The following is a 15,637-nucleotide window of genomic DNA, read 5'->3' on the forward strand; positions in this document are numbered from 1 at the left end:
CTCAGTACCACTGTACCTCCACCCCAGTGGTGGATTATCAGTAATTGTTCACCTGTCATATGAAGGCAGCTGCAGCACACCTTAAACTGGCTTTAGTGCAATGCCTGCTTCATGTGCATCATTCTTCAAAGCTATAAAGGTGATTGCTATATACACAACTTTGGTCATTGTCAGCATGAGTGTGTCTTGGCAGTTAAAACGTCAGTTAACATTGCATTTCAGTGGGAAATTTGCGTATAAGTATCATGGAGTTGCTCTTTATTTCAGTTTGTTTACAATGGTATCAAGCATAGGTAGAATCTACCCACTTAGCTGTTATCTGTACTGGTCTCTTCAGACACTCATTTTATATACTTACAGTGCAGTCCTAACCATGTCTACTTAGAAATACGTCCTATTGTGAGGGTCTTATTCTCAGATAAATGAGGTTAGGATTGCAGCCTAAGTGTTTTATCCAGTGAAGTCGACCCATTTGTACAAGGACTTCTGCTAACTCAATAGAACTTTTGCTCCCTCTCCTCTCCCAATGCACCCCCCATCTGCTTCAGAGAGCTGTGGGAATTCTAGAACAGGTTTGGGGGGTGGGGGAGGAAAGGAAGTTCCATTATGCAAGTGGAAGTCCTTGTGTTAATGGGGCAACTTAGTTGGATACAACCTTAAGTGTAGATAAGACTACTGGATAGTTAGCAAATACTCAGAAAAAAATATTTGAATCAAACATACATTATTCCAGAATTCTCAGCATTTTCTTCTCATCTGTGCTGCTACCATTATTATTTTAATTCAACATACACATTATTTACACATACATACACATTATTCCATGAAATATGACTTGGTATATAACTATGAAAATGCATTTTACTAAAATATTTTGCATTGTACAAGGTTGTGGTAAGATTATTTTAAGCTTCATCCTGAATTCATTTATTTGGATGTTGAACCCTATAGATTTTAGTTGGCCTCATATTCCAAGATCCTCAGTCAGTTAGATCAGAGTTAAGTCAAACACATTTCTTCTTCTTACAAACATCTTTTTTGTTTGTTACACCTTCAAAGGAAGTACTGTATTCCTGAGACAATTTTAACACTTTATCAAGTATCTTTTCCTCAACATTTTTTTTAACCCAGTTGGTAAGCTCTCTTGAAAACTGAAACTATAGCTGTGCATTGCAGATAGGTATGTAACCTATTTTCTTTCACTACAGGGAGCTTCTCTCTTGTTAATGTTGAAAAACTTTCTCCATAATGATGTCTTCCAAACTGGTGTTCAAATCTATTTGCATGACCACAGCTATCGGTCCACCCGAAGTGATGACTTATGGGATAGCATGAATAAGGTAAATCTCTTGGACTGGGGAGGGGAACTGAAGGTCGGTTTCCATATGAGGAGTGGTTTAAGCCTTTCTTAGGCAGACTCCTGTGTAGAAAACTGAGCCACATTCCAAATACAGCTTTCTAAAACAAAATTACAAGTAACTCTTCAACAGACAGTTCACTGTTGTTTAACCCAGAACCCACAATCCTTGTCTGTTCCCTCCCAGTATGAAATAGAGCCCTTCTGAGGCTGACTTGCTGCAGTTCAGTGGCTTCTACTCAGATTCTTGCTTTTCTCAAAGGCTACCTTTATTATAAATGCATATCTGAAGCAGTATGGAAATTGGCAGGTAGAATTCAGCTGTTGGATTGTTCTCTTTTAAGAAGATGTCATGTGTACTGTCAAATTGTTGCTGACAAACTTTGCATTTATTCTATTTAAAACTGGGTTCCACCAGGGTCTTTGTTTAGCAAACTGAGGAGGCAATTATTGAAGGTGTTCCATAATCTAGCTCTTTCTAGACCGTTTTTTTTGTATGTTTCCTTTTCCTAGGTGACAAATAAAACAGTAGATATAAAAAAACTTATGACAACCTGGACTCTCCAGAAAGGATTCCCCTTGGTTACTGTCAAGAGAAAAGGCAAACAGATCTATCTACAGCAGGAAAAATTTGTGCACAATGTGGAATTGGAAAATCAGACGTTACCTTCAAGGTTTTTCCCTCCCCTTATTTGAGTGGTTTAACTCTGTCTTGCAGGGTGTGTTTTAGCTTAAGAAGTCTTAAGAAGGCTTGTTGCTGATGACAAACAAATGAATTGAGATGTAGCGTGTCAAGCTGTATGAAACGGTCAAAAGCATCTGCCCATGGTGGGAGAGAACAGCTAGATACGATGAAGGCCTGCTGGATGAGGTCCATTGGATAATGGTAGCTGACTTGTCTTCCTACTACATCTCAAATCTCTTGAAACATGTGGATTAGAGGGGAAGTGACAAGATAGAAATGGAAGGTGGGCCATAAATTAGTAAGAATGCACTGTTGGACATGGAGGTGGCTTTCCATCCTCATGTAGGGGAGACTAGGTTGCTGAAGGATCTAGAGTAGATATGGCCTTCACCCTTTGCAAAAAAAATTTTTACACGTCACAATGGATTCTATCAAAACTTCTTTTCATAATGAAAACATAACGTAGTTCAAGCAGCATACATTTAATCTAGCCGAGACTGCTGACGTTGCCTCTGACAAAGCAAGTAAATTGAATCAGAGAAAAGTGTGTGACATAAAATAAAGGTGAAGTATTAAGCTAGATGCATTTTGTACATCCCAAGTGACAAAAATGATCTCCCAATTTTTTTCCTACACCCACTACCCGGCCCTTTTCTGGTGTAAGTTGGGAAACTGGATTTACGAAGAAATCTGTGAATCCCACTTTCCTCATTATGCTGTGAAGTGGTGGAGGTAGGCAGAATTTGCTTTGATCAGTGTCTTTTATCAAAGATTAATGGCTAATAGTGGCCCCAATTCAGTGAAGAACAGTTGGGTTTGCATGTGTAGAGCACTTTTTAGAAGCTAAAACCCATATATCAGCTATTTGACAGATAGGAAGGAGCAACAGGGAACTGAATCCAGTATCACCTGTTAAAACAGCTGATTGCAGTGATTTTTCTCCTTCAAAGAAGGGCTCTGAGCATGTAAGTGTAGCTGGTGAGGTTGTTCACCATCTGGGGGTATGAGCATGTAGTAGCCTTTGCTGGATTGTGGTGACTGTTTTTATGCAATGATGAGACAATTGTTGAAGAAGAGGAAGAAGAGTAGTTAAACCCTTGAGGAGTGACACACTGAATTGAGGTGGACCAATGTATTTCCTTGTTCGAAATGCAGGGAAGTCCAAATCTCTCATACTTTGATGATTCTTAACACATTAGTGCTGACCATGGCAACTGAATGTCCTGATGAATGTCCTGATGAACAGAGGTTGTTTGTATAGTACCTAAGGCCAATTGCTAGCCACAAATACATACAGAATGGGAGGAGAAAATTGTTTAATTTTTAGGGTATTACGTACCATGACTCAGAGGAAGGCAATGGTAAACCCCCTCTGAATACTGCTTACCATGAAAACCCTATTCATAGGGTCGCCATAAGTCGGAATTGACTTGAAGGCAGTCCATTTCATTTTTTTACATACCATAAAAACAAGAGCTTCTTGTAGATCTATTGCTTTGTGAAATATATGCATTTATGCAAATCTGATTCTACAAAATACTTGTGTCCGTCCCATGAATTACATGGTGAGTCAATTTGCAGTCATCACCATGTTGCTGGAATTGCCATTCCTGGATTGATTGAACATTTGTGCTTGTAGTCACAGGACAATGACAGGTTTGGTCTTGGTCTTTAAAACTGTAGCCTTGACTAATTTTCATAAGTTTAAAAGACAATTAGCTGTTAATCTTTTATGCTATAGTCCATAAATCTTATATGTAAACTTTTTCCCCTTCCCTTCTCCCAGTTATTTGTGGAGCATCCCTCTTTCTTACACCATCAGCAATGGCACCTCGTTCTTTGGTTCTTACACACATTTACTAGATCAAAAATCAGGTATGTATGTTTTTGAAGGCGTCTTGTCCTCACAGATAGTAAATTCAACAAATGCACAAGTATGATCTTAACATGGAATTGTCTTCCTCTGGAAAGTGTCTGGAGCCAAATGATGAGTATCTTTCTGAAGCATCATTGCAGATCTTTTATGGCTGGGGTTGGCACAGGGGTTAGGATGTTATTGTTAGGATTTAACTTCAACCGATTATTCATGGCTTTTAATGTAAAGTGCCAGCATATGTGAAGATGCAGTTTAACTGGATTCAATAACCACTTAACTATGCTAACACATCCCATGCATTTATTTTATTTATTTATTTATTTGATTTATATCCCGCCCTTCCTCCCAGCAGGAGCCCAGGGTGGCAAACAGATAGCTAAAAACACTTTAAAACATCATAAAGAGACCTTAAAATACATTAAAACAAAACAACGTTAAAAACATTTTTAAAAAAAGCTTTAAAAACATCTTGTTTAAAAAGGATTAAAAACATGATTAAAGAAAACATATTAAAATCAATTCTAACATAGATGCAGACATGAGCAACAAGTATTATCTCTGTGTGCTTAGGATCCAAAACAGCTGAACTGATTTGCACCAACAAGGATACAATATTCAAAGCCCACAGCATAATGGCAATATTTATATTTTCCATCCTTACTTTTTATTGTTTAGCTCCCTAGTCCTAGGTTACCAGTCCTCTGTGACATCCCAGCACCTCGGACAGTGGCTTTGATGTGCCAGTGAGCATTGTTGAACTGTTCAGCTAGTGGTATCAAAAGAAGCGTGTCAGGAAAAAAAGTAAACAATAAGGGTGGTAAGCATCCAAGGATAAGCAGGAGAAAAAAGAGGGGGGAGACCCCAAGATGCTGGAAAAAAGGAATTCTTGAAATGAAAATCCAAATAGGTTTTATTAAAAAGAAAGCCCAACGCGTTTCAGCCAGTCAGTGACTTGGCCTTCGTCAGGGGACGAACAGATCCATGATAATTATTCATTTGCATAGAATCAATGCAGAAACTATGCACATTTGTGCATACATAATTGTTGAAGATAAACTTTTTAGACCTGTTCATTCCCTGATGAAGGCCAAGTCATTGAGTGGCCAAAACACGTTGAGCTTTCTTTTTAATAAAACCTATTTGGATTTTCATTTCAAGAATTCCTTTTTTCTAGCATCTTGGGGTCTCCCCCCTCTTTTTTTCAGGAAAAAAAGTGATAGAGGTAGGGGTGCTTGAGGAATTGATTCTGTGGGAAGCCAGTACAAGGATTCTGACTAGTGCAATGAGACACTCCCCTCCTGCCCCTGCATATGCCCTGCACCCTCTCCAAATCTACTCTAGAGGGTTGGGAGAACCCCCTCCCCAGAACAGCACATGGGAAAGAGAGGGGAGATCATTCCAATGGGCAAGCAGAAATACTTGTGCTGTTGGAATGATCTCCTGAATGCTATGTTGAATGCAACTCCATATTCCAGAGTACATCATTGGACATCACCTGGACAATTAAAGATAACCCCTTCAGAAGAACTAGCAGACTCTGTTGGCTGTGGAAACAGAATTATTATCATTATTATTAACATTTATTACCCACCCTTCGGCCAAATGTTGCAGGGCAGGTTTCAACAATTAAAAAATACAGCATTAAAGACAATTAAAAACAACCAAAAATCACAAAATAGGCTGGGTTCTAAAATATATATGTCTCAGTTGTCAAAGGCCAGGGTAAAGAGGTGTTATGTTAACTCTGTTATGGTCGCAGTATGGCTTATCAGACACAGCTTTTAATAAAGAATATAGCAGGAATGATGTTGGAATGTTTGACTATTAAGGGTTTCATTCAATTGTGTCGCTCTGCTCTTAAAAAGCTCTTCACTCCAGCAGAGACTTCTATGAATGGAAGGGGCCAGGGGTGCAATTTTTGCTGATTCTCCCTTTCCTGTGCAGTCCCCCAGAATCTATTTCATATAGTTGGCACACCCTTTGGGAGATGGCATGGGGGATGGAGGAGAAAGAGAAAATTTGTGAAAATCTCCCTCCCTCCTCATTCTCTTCATGAAAGCCTCTGCTGCAGTAAACAGCCTTCTTTGAGCAGTGGGACACAATTGAATAAAACCCTGAGAACATAAGAATTGTCTTGTTGGATTAGATCATCGATCATTCAAGCTCAATGTAGTTTCAGTTTAGGGTATAAGTACAGCTTGATATTTCCACTCACTGGAGCCTAGTGCAGCCCAGTAATTGATTCAAAAACCCTTTGCTCATTTATTTATTCAGTCAGTCAGTCAGTCACCCTTCCTCCCAGTAGGAGCCCAGGGTAGCAAACAAAAGTACTGCAAACACTCTAAAACATCATAAAATCAGACTTTAAAATATTACAGCAAAACATCTTTAAAAACATCTTTTTAAAAAAGCTTTAAAAACAACTTAAAAGCAATTCCAACAGATGCAGACTGATATAAGGTCTCTACTTAAAAGGCTTGTTGAAAGAGGAAAGTCTTCAAAAGGCGTCAAAACAATAACAGAGATGGCGCCTGTCTAATGTTTAAGGGGAGGGAATTCCAAAGAGTAGGTCCCACTACACTAAAAGTCAGCTTCCTATAATGTGCAGAATGGATCTCCTGATAAGATGGTATCTGCACTCCTGCAGAGCATAGTGATCAACTGGGTATATAAGGGATAAGACAGTCTTTCAGGTATCCTGGTCCCAAGCTGTATAGGGCATTGTACACCAAACCAGAACCTTGAACTTGGCTTGGTAGCTAAGAGGCAGCCAGTGCAATTCTTTCAGCAGCAGTGTGACATGTTGATGATACCCTGCCCCAATGAGCCATCACACCACTGCGTTCTGCACCACCTGCAGCTTCTGGACCACCCTCAAGGGCAGCCTCACATAGAGTTCATTACAGTAATCCAGACTGGAGGCTACCAGTGCATGGACAACAGTGGTCAGGCTATCCCAGTGCAGAAACATCCACAGCTATCTTACCAGCCAAAGCTGATAAAAGGCACTTCTAGCCACTGAGGTCATCTGGGCCTCTAGCAACAAAGATGAATCCAGGAGCACTGTGAACCTGCTGTTTCAGAGGGAGTATGGTCCCATCCAAAGCAGGCAACTGTGACCAATTATCCAAACTAGGGAACACCAATCCACTGTGCCTCCATCTTGCTAGCCTATTTTTAATGAGGCCCTCCTAATCTAATTGACTGTATGATCCTATAGGACTTTTCTATACTAGCGTTCTGTTCCCAGCAGTGGCCATCCAGATACCTCTGGGAGCTCCCAAGCAAGGTCTTCCCAGTTGTTTGTCTTCAGAATCTTATATTAAATAGGCTACTGCTTTTGCATAATAAATAACCCATATTCAGGACTTGTAGTTTTGTTTTATTTATTTATTTATTTATTTGTTAGGATCCCAGGGCAGCAGTTGCAATAAATAAAGTGGGGGGCAGGTCAAAAAGGAAAGTAATATTCACTTATTATTTTGGGTCTTCAGGACAATTAATTCATACAGTTAAATAAATAAATAAAGTTGAAACACTTTCTCCTGTGCATGGAAAAGCTGGTCTCAGGTGGGTAGCTAGCACCACCTAGCGGTTGAAGGCAGAAGAGTGCTAAAGAGGTTTTTTTTAATAAGGACTTCCTGCTCTGTGCAGCTCCTTCTTTCAGTTTCTCTTTGGCCTTCTACCAAGAACTGTTGATCTGGCTCCTCTCTGCATTCAGGACTGTTATAGTTTGCTGTTTTTTTTTCCTATTGTGTCTGTACATTTTCCTTCCTTTACTGTTTCCTACATGTGTCTTGTTTAAAGCAAAAAAGGGGTTTATCATTTTACGTTTCTCCCCCCCAAGACTTCATGGGGGCGCTGAGCCAACCGCGAAGCAGCCACCCCACCACTTCGGCTGCGAGACCACTGTCTTCCTTGTTGACTCTGCCCCCCCAGCCTCATTTCTCAGGCGCGTCTGTGACTGCCTACTGGCAATCACCCGACCGGCCTCCTCCTTTCACAGCGTGAGCGGGGACGTCTCTTGCAGCATGCTCTCTAGGATGCCGAGTGCCTGCCACCCCCTCCTCCATTCTCTTGCCCGCAGAAGGCCTCAGCGGGATGCTACAGCCATGGGGGAAGCATATTTGGGGGGCCCTGCAGCTCATCAGTACCTGGCCTGGCTATTATCACAGCCCTTAGCCCCCATAAGACCCGCAGCATGGTTTGCACCCATGGGGAAGGCAACATGCAAATCGGACCACCCACCAAAGAAACCTAAGTCACTTCAGCCTCACACTACAATGGAAGTCGTTCCTCCGCCAGTATTCATCTAGGCCCTAGGGCCTTTAGGTTGTATTGAATCCCAGGCGGAGGTAGCCATAGCCCACCCGTCTTCTAGCAGGTACAAGGTGGCTGAGGCGTATACTGTCGCGGGCAGGGTGACTCCACAATGACTGGCACCTAAGAGAAGTAGGGGAACCAGTCACAACAGGCAACGGCCTGGTGATGCACAGGGGGCTGCACCAAAGGAGGCTCATAGCAACATCTGCAGGTCACAGAGGTACCTGGAAGCCCTATCTGAGGAGGAAGGCACCCAATTGGTGCTTGGAGTCTACTACCGATCACCCAATCAAGGAGAAGACGAGAATATAACTTTTGAAAAGCAAATTGCCAATGTTTCAGGGAGTCATAATGTAGTAGTAATGGGGGACTTCAATTATCCCAATATCTGTTGGGAGACAAATTCTGCCAAACATGGCCCTTCCAAGAAATTTCTGACTTGTGTTGGAGATAACTTTCTCCTACCGAAAGTAGAGGAAGCAACCAGAGGATCAGCTATCCTGGACTTGATTCTAACCAATAGAGATAATTTGGTGGATGAAGTGGCAGTTATGGAAACTCTGGGGGAAAGTGACCACAACATACTTGAATTCTTAATTTTAACAGAAGCAAAAGCTGAGAGTAGCCATACACGCCCCCTGGACTTCAGGAAAGTTGATTTCAATAAACTCAGAACAATTGTAAGTATGGTTCCATGGCAAGCCACCCTAATGAGAAAAGGAGTCCAAGATGGGTAGGAGTTTCTAAAAAAGGAAATTCTAAGAGCACAATAGCAAGCAATTCCAACAAGGAGAAAAGGGGAGAAACAGCAGAGGAAGCCAATGTGGCTTCACAAAAAGCTTAGACATGACCTGAAAACAAAAAAAGACACATACAGGAAGTGGAAAAAAGGCCAGGCCACAAAGGAAGAGTACAGTATTGCAGTGGTTCCATTCCTTCCTCTCTGGGAGATACCAAAGAGTAGCACTGGAGGAGGAGGTTTCGGATCCCTGGCCTGTCACTTGTGGGGTGCCACAGGGTTCAATCCTCTATCCAATGCTTTTTAATATCTATATAAAGCCGCTGGGAGCAATCATCAGGAGATTTGGGCTGCAGTGTCATCAGTATGCGGATGACACACAGCTCTATCTCTCATTTAAATCTTCACCAAGGTTGGCTGTGGAAACCCTGTCCAAGTGTCTGGAGTCGGTGAGTGGCTGGATGGGAAGGAATAAGCTGAAGCTGAATCCTAACAAAACCAAGGTGCTGTTTGTGGGAGACAAGGGTAGGTTGGGAGATATAGACCTGGTGCTTAATGGGGTACGTTTGCCCCTGAAAGACCAGGTCTGTAGCCTGGGGGTCATTCTTGACTCCCAGCTGTCCATGGAGGCTCAAGTTTCTGCTGTGAGCCGGGCAGCTCTGTATCAACTCCATCTGATATGGAGGCTACGCCCCTACCTTCCCAATCATCTGCTCCCACCGGTGGTACATGTCCTGATCACCACTCGCCTAGACTACTGTAATGCGCTCTACGTGGGGTTACCCTTGAAAATGGTTCGGAAGTTACAGCTGGTACAGAATGCGGCGGCGCGTCTGATCGCAGGCAGCCGCCGGCGAGATCACATCACTCCTGTGTTGAAGGAGTTGCATTGGTTACCGGTTGTGTACCGAGCCCAATTCAAGGTGTTGGTCTTAACCTTTAAAACCCTATACGGTTGTGGCCCAGCTTATCTGAAGGAGCACCTCCAGCATCGACAGGGATGCCGCTCAACAAGATCAGCCTCAGAAGACCTTCTCTGGATCCCACCGGTTAAAACAGCTAGACTGGTGAGGACTAGAGAGAGGGCCTTCTCAATAGTGGCCCCCACCCTGTGGAATTCTCTCCCAAATGATCTACGCCATGCCCGTCTATAATGAGCTTCCGCCGGACCCTGAAGACCTGGCTTTTCAGGCAGGCTTTTGGGACGGGTTAAGTTTGTACTGTTTTTTAATTTTTAATTGTTTTAGTTACTGTTTTATCTGTACGTCGCTCAGAGTGGCTGGACAACCAGCCAGATGGGCGACTAATAAATTTAATAATAAATAAATACAGGCAGGAATCATGGAATTGCAGGGATGGTGTCAGTAAGGCTAAAGCTGAGAATGAGCTGAGGTTAGCGAGGGATGCTAAAAGCAACAAAAAAGCTTTCTTCAGGTACATCCATAGTAAAAGACAGAGAAAAGAAATGGTGGCACAGCTACTCAATGAGGAAGGCAAAATGATAACAGATGACAAAGAAAAGGCAGAAGTGCTCAATTCCTACTTTGGCTCAGTCTTCTCCCAAAAAAGGGTCTATGACCCTCCCGGGAAACATGAAATAGAAGGGGCAGGATTGGATCTTTTTTTTTTTTTTTTCAATTAATTTTTATTCCAATTTTCAAAACCAAAACAATACAAAAGAAAACAACACAAATCAATAACTAGTACAATACAAAAAGAAAGAAAATATATATATATATATATAAAAGAAAGAATATTGACTTCCGATTTGTCATAGTTCAGCTATAAATCTATAATATATAACAAACCTATCTCTTAATAGATTATAAAATCACCTTCCTCCAACGGTTATCTTAGTTGGTTTCAAATCTCATTAACATCATATCATTTTAATCTTCCACAAAAAGTCAAAGAGAAGTTTCCAATCCTTGAGATATATGTCAATCAATTTTTTTTCTAAATAAACATGCCAATTAATCCAACTCATCAAATCTACTAAGTCCAGTAATTTTAAATCGCTCTTCTGTCATTATCCATATTGGGTCCATCTTCCATCTTTACGCACCCAAAAATCTTGCTGTCATAGTCATATAATAAAAGTCTGATAGGAATTTCCTCCATCACAGATGTTTTCTTACCATCAAATCCAAACGTATCACTGAAGTGTTGTTGCAAAGCCGCATCTCTGTTCCTCTTTTCCACATGATACACTAGTACATCTCTTGAAGGTTTTTCCATTGACACAAAACAGGGATTAATTCTGTTAACTTTCTCCATTTCAAGTTCCATCAAATCCTTCCAGTCCAAGAATTTTCTTGAACCGATAATATCTTTATCTCCAAGCTCTTCAATTCCTTCAAGGACAGCGCTGAATTCCAAACTATAATATTTGTCTCCAGGATCCATCACAGCCAGAAAATCCAAATCTTTTTTCATGTCCATAATTAAGCCAATCTCCATAGTTTGAACCTTGCCTTTAATTTCTCTTCCATCCTTTTTTTGTTTTCCAGATCTATCTTTATTCTCCTTTCTCATAGAATCCTGAGTTTCTTTCAGCTCCTGTCTCATTTCGTGAAATTCAATTCTCCACGCTTGTCTATTATTTCTCAGTTCTTGTTTTATTGAGTTAATCCCATTCATTATTTTCTGAAACATGTCTAGAGATAAAGTCCCTTCTTGTACATCCATGATCTTCTTAATTGTCATTCTTAAAACCAAAGGAACAAAACTCCTTCAATTTTCAATGTCCCAAACAGAGAGCAGCTTATTTCTTTAACCAGTTACAAAGGAGTTAATCTTTCCAGCAAACTAACGTCACACGCTAGACAGCCCTTATCTCTTATCTGCCCAGAAGTGTAAGAACGGCTTTAGTTCACAGCGTCGAAATAGCTAGTAGCAGAGAGAATGAGCAGATTCGTCAAAAAGAAGAAAAAAAAGTAGATCAAGAAAAATAGTTCCAGTCTTATCTCTTTCAATCAGAAATCTCTCATCCGTTTAATCTTTAGAATGCTATTTTCCATGTCAGCTTTTTGCAATAAAAAAAAGATATGCTATTTATATTTTCTTCCCCCTTAGTTCCGTGAATAAAAAAAGGAAAGTCTTACCTCACCTAGGTTATCTCAATTGCTGTTACTTTGACAAATCTCTTTAGCTGTATAGATAAGAAAATGATGAATGTAGACAGGAGGATGTTTGCCTGTTAATCCGTATAAAAAAACGGGTCACTTATCCAGCTGAGCTAGCATAAAAATCCTCGCTCTGTCTGAGCTGCTGGAAGACAGACAATTCTGACGAATTCCAGACTCCAACAATCAAAACAAAGCTATGTAGGAAATCTCACGTTTCTTCTTTAACCGGAAGAAATTATTCCCAGTCAGAAAAGAGCCTTCTGACTGAATTTAAACTGGAAAAGTTTCATCCAAGACGAGAGCTCGTCTCAGAGGCTGCACAGGTGTAGGGATCCTCCTGGGAAGTCCGGGGCAGGATTGGATCTTGAGCTTGACAGACAAACGGTCAAGGAATACCTAATCACTTTGAATGAGTTCACATTGGCAGGACCCGATAAACTGCATCCTAGAGTATTGAAGGAACTGGCTGAAGAACTCTCAGAACCGCTCTCTATTATCTTTGCAAAGTCGTGGAGGACTGGTGAAGTGCTGGATTACTGGAGGAGAGCTAATGTTGTCCCTATCTTCGAAAAGGGCAAAAAGGAAGAACCGTGGAACTACAGACCACTCAGCCTAACATCAATCCCTGGAAAAACTCTGGAGCAGATTATAAAGCAGTCAGTCTGTAAGCACCTTGAAAACAGTGCAGTGATTACTAGGAGCCAACACGGATTTATGAAGAAAGAATCCTGCCAAACTAATCTTATCTCATTTTTTGATCGGGTAACCTCCCTGGTAGACTGTGGGAATGCTGTGGACATAATATATCTCGACTTCAGCAAAGCTTTTGACAAAGTGCCCCATGATATTCTGATTCGCAAGCTAGCTAAATGTGGGCTGGATGGAACAACTATCAGGTGGATCCACAGCTGGCTCCAGAATCGTACTCAAAGAGTGCTTATCAATGGTTCCTTTTCAAACTGGGTGGAAGTAACGAGTGGGGTACCAAGGGCTGTGGAGTCAGTACACCTTTGACTCCGACTCCTCTATTTTTCGATTGTCCGACTCCGACTCCACCCAAAATTGCTTCCAACTCCACAGCCCTGGAAAGGGCTGTAAATGTCTTTTTAAATTGGAAGCTGTCATAGGAGCATTTTTATCGCTGCCTGAATATGCACTGATCTTGGCATGACAGCATTTGTCTTCATCTGGGTCCTGTGTCATACACTGACGCACAAAATGTTTTCCATCATGAGTTATGGTGAAATGCTCAACTACAGCTGACTTCATGCGAAGCTTCTTTGACATTTTGAATTTATATTTTTAAAAAATTGTCAATCAAAATTTATTTTGAAGTCGGAGTCGGTACATTTCTACCGACTCTGACTCCACCCAAAATTGCTTACGACTCCAACTCTACAGCCCCGAGGGTACCACAGGGCTTGGTCCTGAGCCCAGTGCTCTTCAACATTTGTATTAACAACTTGGATGAGGAGGTACAAAGCATGCTTATCAAATTTGCAGATGATACAAAATTGGGGGGCATAGCTAATGCCATGGAAGACAGAAACAAAATTCAAAGGGACCTTGATAAGCTGGAGCATTGGGCTGAAAACAGTAGAATGTTATTCAACAGGGATAAATGCAAAGTTCTACACTTAAGAAAAAGAAACCAAATGCACAGTTATAAGATGGGGGATATTTGGCTCAGCAATACGGCATGTGAGAAAGATCTTGGAATTGTCGTTTATCACAAGCTGAATATGAGCCAACAGTGTGATGTGGCTGCAAAATAGGCAAACACTATATTAGGCTGCATTAACAGAAGTATAGTTTCCAAATCACATGAAGTATTAGTTCCCCTCTATTCAGCACTGGTTAGGCCTCATCTTGAATACTGCGTCCAGTTCTGGTCTCTGCACTTCAAGAAGGATGCAGACAAACTGGAACAGGTTCAGAGGAGGGCAACAAGGATGATCAGGGGACTGGAAACCAAGCCCCATGAGACTGAAAGAACTGCACATGTTTAGCCTGGAGAAGAGAAGACTAAGGGGAGATATGATAGCACTCAAGTACATGAAAGGTTGTCACACAGAGGCGGGCCGGGATCTCTTCTCAATCATCCCAGAGTGCAGGACACAGAATAATGGGCTCGTTGCAGGAAGCCAGATTTCGACTGGACATCAGGAAAACCTTCCTAACTGTTAGAGCCATACGACAATGGAACCAATTACCTAGAAGAGGTAGTGGGCTCTCCGACACTGGAGGCATTCAAGAGGCAGCTGGACAGCCATCTGTCAAGAATGCTTTGATTTGGATTCCTGCATTGAGCAGGGGGTTGGACTTGATGGCCTTATAGGCCCCTTCCAACTCTACTATTCTATGATTCTATAATTCCAGCCCACCCTGGAGGTGATTTTTTCTACATCATTTTCTCCTGAGGCATTTGAAGGCTTCCTCAAGACAGCTACGTCTCACCAAGCGTTACAGGAGAAGAGGGGTGAAGCATCCTTCGTTTCACCCTCTTCACATCAGGAACTCCAAGTTCAGGGCGTGGTGCACAACCCACACTGTTCACATGCGTCAACAATTAAAGGAACAGCTGAAAGATTCTCTCCTAATGGATCTAGCCAGAGATCTTTCCACATCAGCGGCTGAGGCACGACACCCCACAAAGGACACACCAGCCACAGCACCCACTCCGCCACCTTCAAGAGTGCAAGTGGTGCAGGGCCTCAGTACACTCCTCTCTTCTTCAAACATGCCCCAACCACCGGGCAGGGCATCACCGGACCCTTATGCCACCTCACAGGGCAGGCATTCTCAACTTCAGGAGGAGGCAATGGTGCCCAGACAACAAGCTGATTGTCCTCAATGAGGAAGAATGGAGTGGAGATTCGGAGTCAGAGGAAGTAGTGACCAATAGGATTTTTCAGGAGGCTCATTTCCTTCCACTCCTGTGCAAGGCAATAGAAGCTATGAACCTAAATTCTCCGGAAGATCCTCCAGCTCCCTCAGCATCTAGAATTTTGGCTGTGTGTCCAGACCTGAAACCCAAGTCAAGGGTGCTAAAACTTCTATCACTGTTGCCTAAAGTGATCAAGTCCGAATCTGATGCCCCACTGCAGTTCGAGAAATCGGCTGCAACTGCCAACAAAGACTATACATTGGAACAACACATCATGAACCAACTCAAGGTTCCTCTGGTCGACGGCCCCATAGTCAATTTACTAAATCCGTCCTTCAACCTGAAAGACTCTGATGCCCACCTCAAGGATCTGTCAGAGCGCAAGCTGGATCTAGGCTTTAGGAGGATTGATGAGGCCAGTGCGCTCTCCATCACAGCAGCAGCAGCCTCCTCGGTCTTCTCTAGAGCATCCCTGCTGTGGCTAGAGGATCTATTGGACGGCCCGCAGTAGGATCTGTTTCGAATCCAGAAATCTCTTCTGAAAATCTCGAGAGCAGTTACCTTTATGGCAGATGCATCCATGGATGCCGTGCAGTTTTTGGCAAGGTCATTAGTAGCGACTGTTTTCACTCGAAGGACTGT

General features: G+C 42.1%; 1 protein-coding gene across 9 annotated transcripts in view; it reads left to right on the forward strand.

Moving 5' to 3' along the window:
* LNPEP (leucyl and cystinyl aminopeptidase) overlaps positions 1-15,637 on the forward strand; it is an 87,801-nt gene that overhangs the window by 51,084 nt on the left and 21,080 nt on the right. For all 9 annotated transcript variants that reach the window (XM_061622748.1, XM_061622731.1, XM_061622695.1 and 6 more), the window contains exons 9-11: positions 1,209-1,340; positions 1,871-2,031; positions 3,829-3,917. In XM_061622748.1, the coding sequence (XP_061478732.1) occupies positions 1,209-1,340; positions 1,871-2,031; positions 3,829-3,917 (382 nt within the window). The remainder of the gene's footprint in view (positions 1-1,208; positions 1,341-1,870; positions 2,032-3,828; positions 3,918-15,637) is intronic.

The sequence above is a fragment of the Rhineura floridana genome, chromosome 1, assembly GCF_030035675.1.
Source record: "Rhineura floridana isolate rRhiFlo1 chromosome 1, rRhiFlo1.hap2, whole genome shotgun sequence".
In the NCBI taxonomy this organism is placed as follows: Eukaryota; Metazoa; Chordata; class Lepidosauria; order Squamata; family Rhineuridae; genus Rhineura; species Rhineura floridana.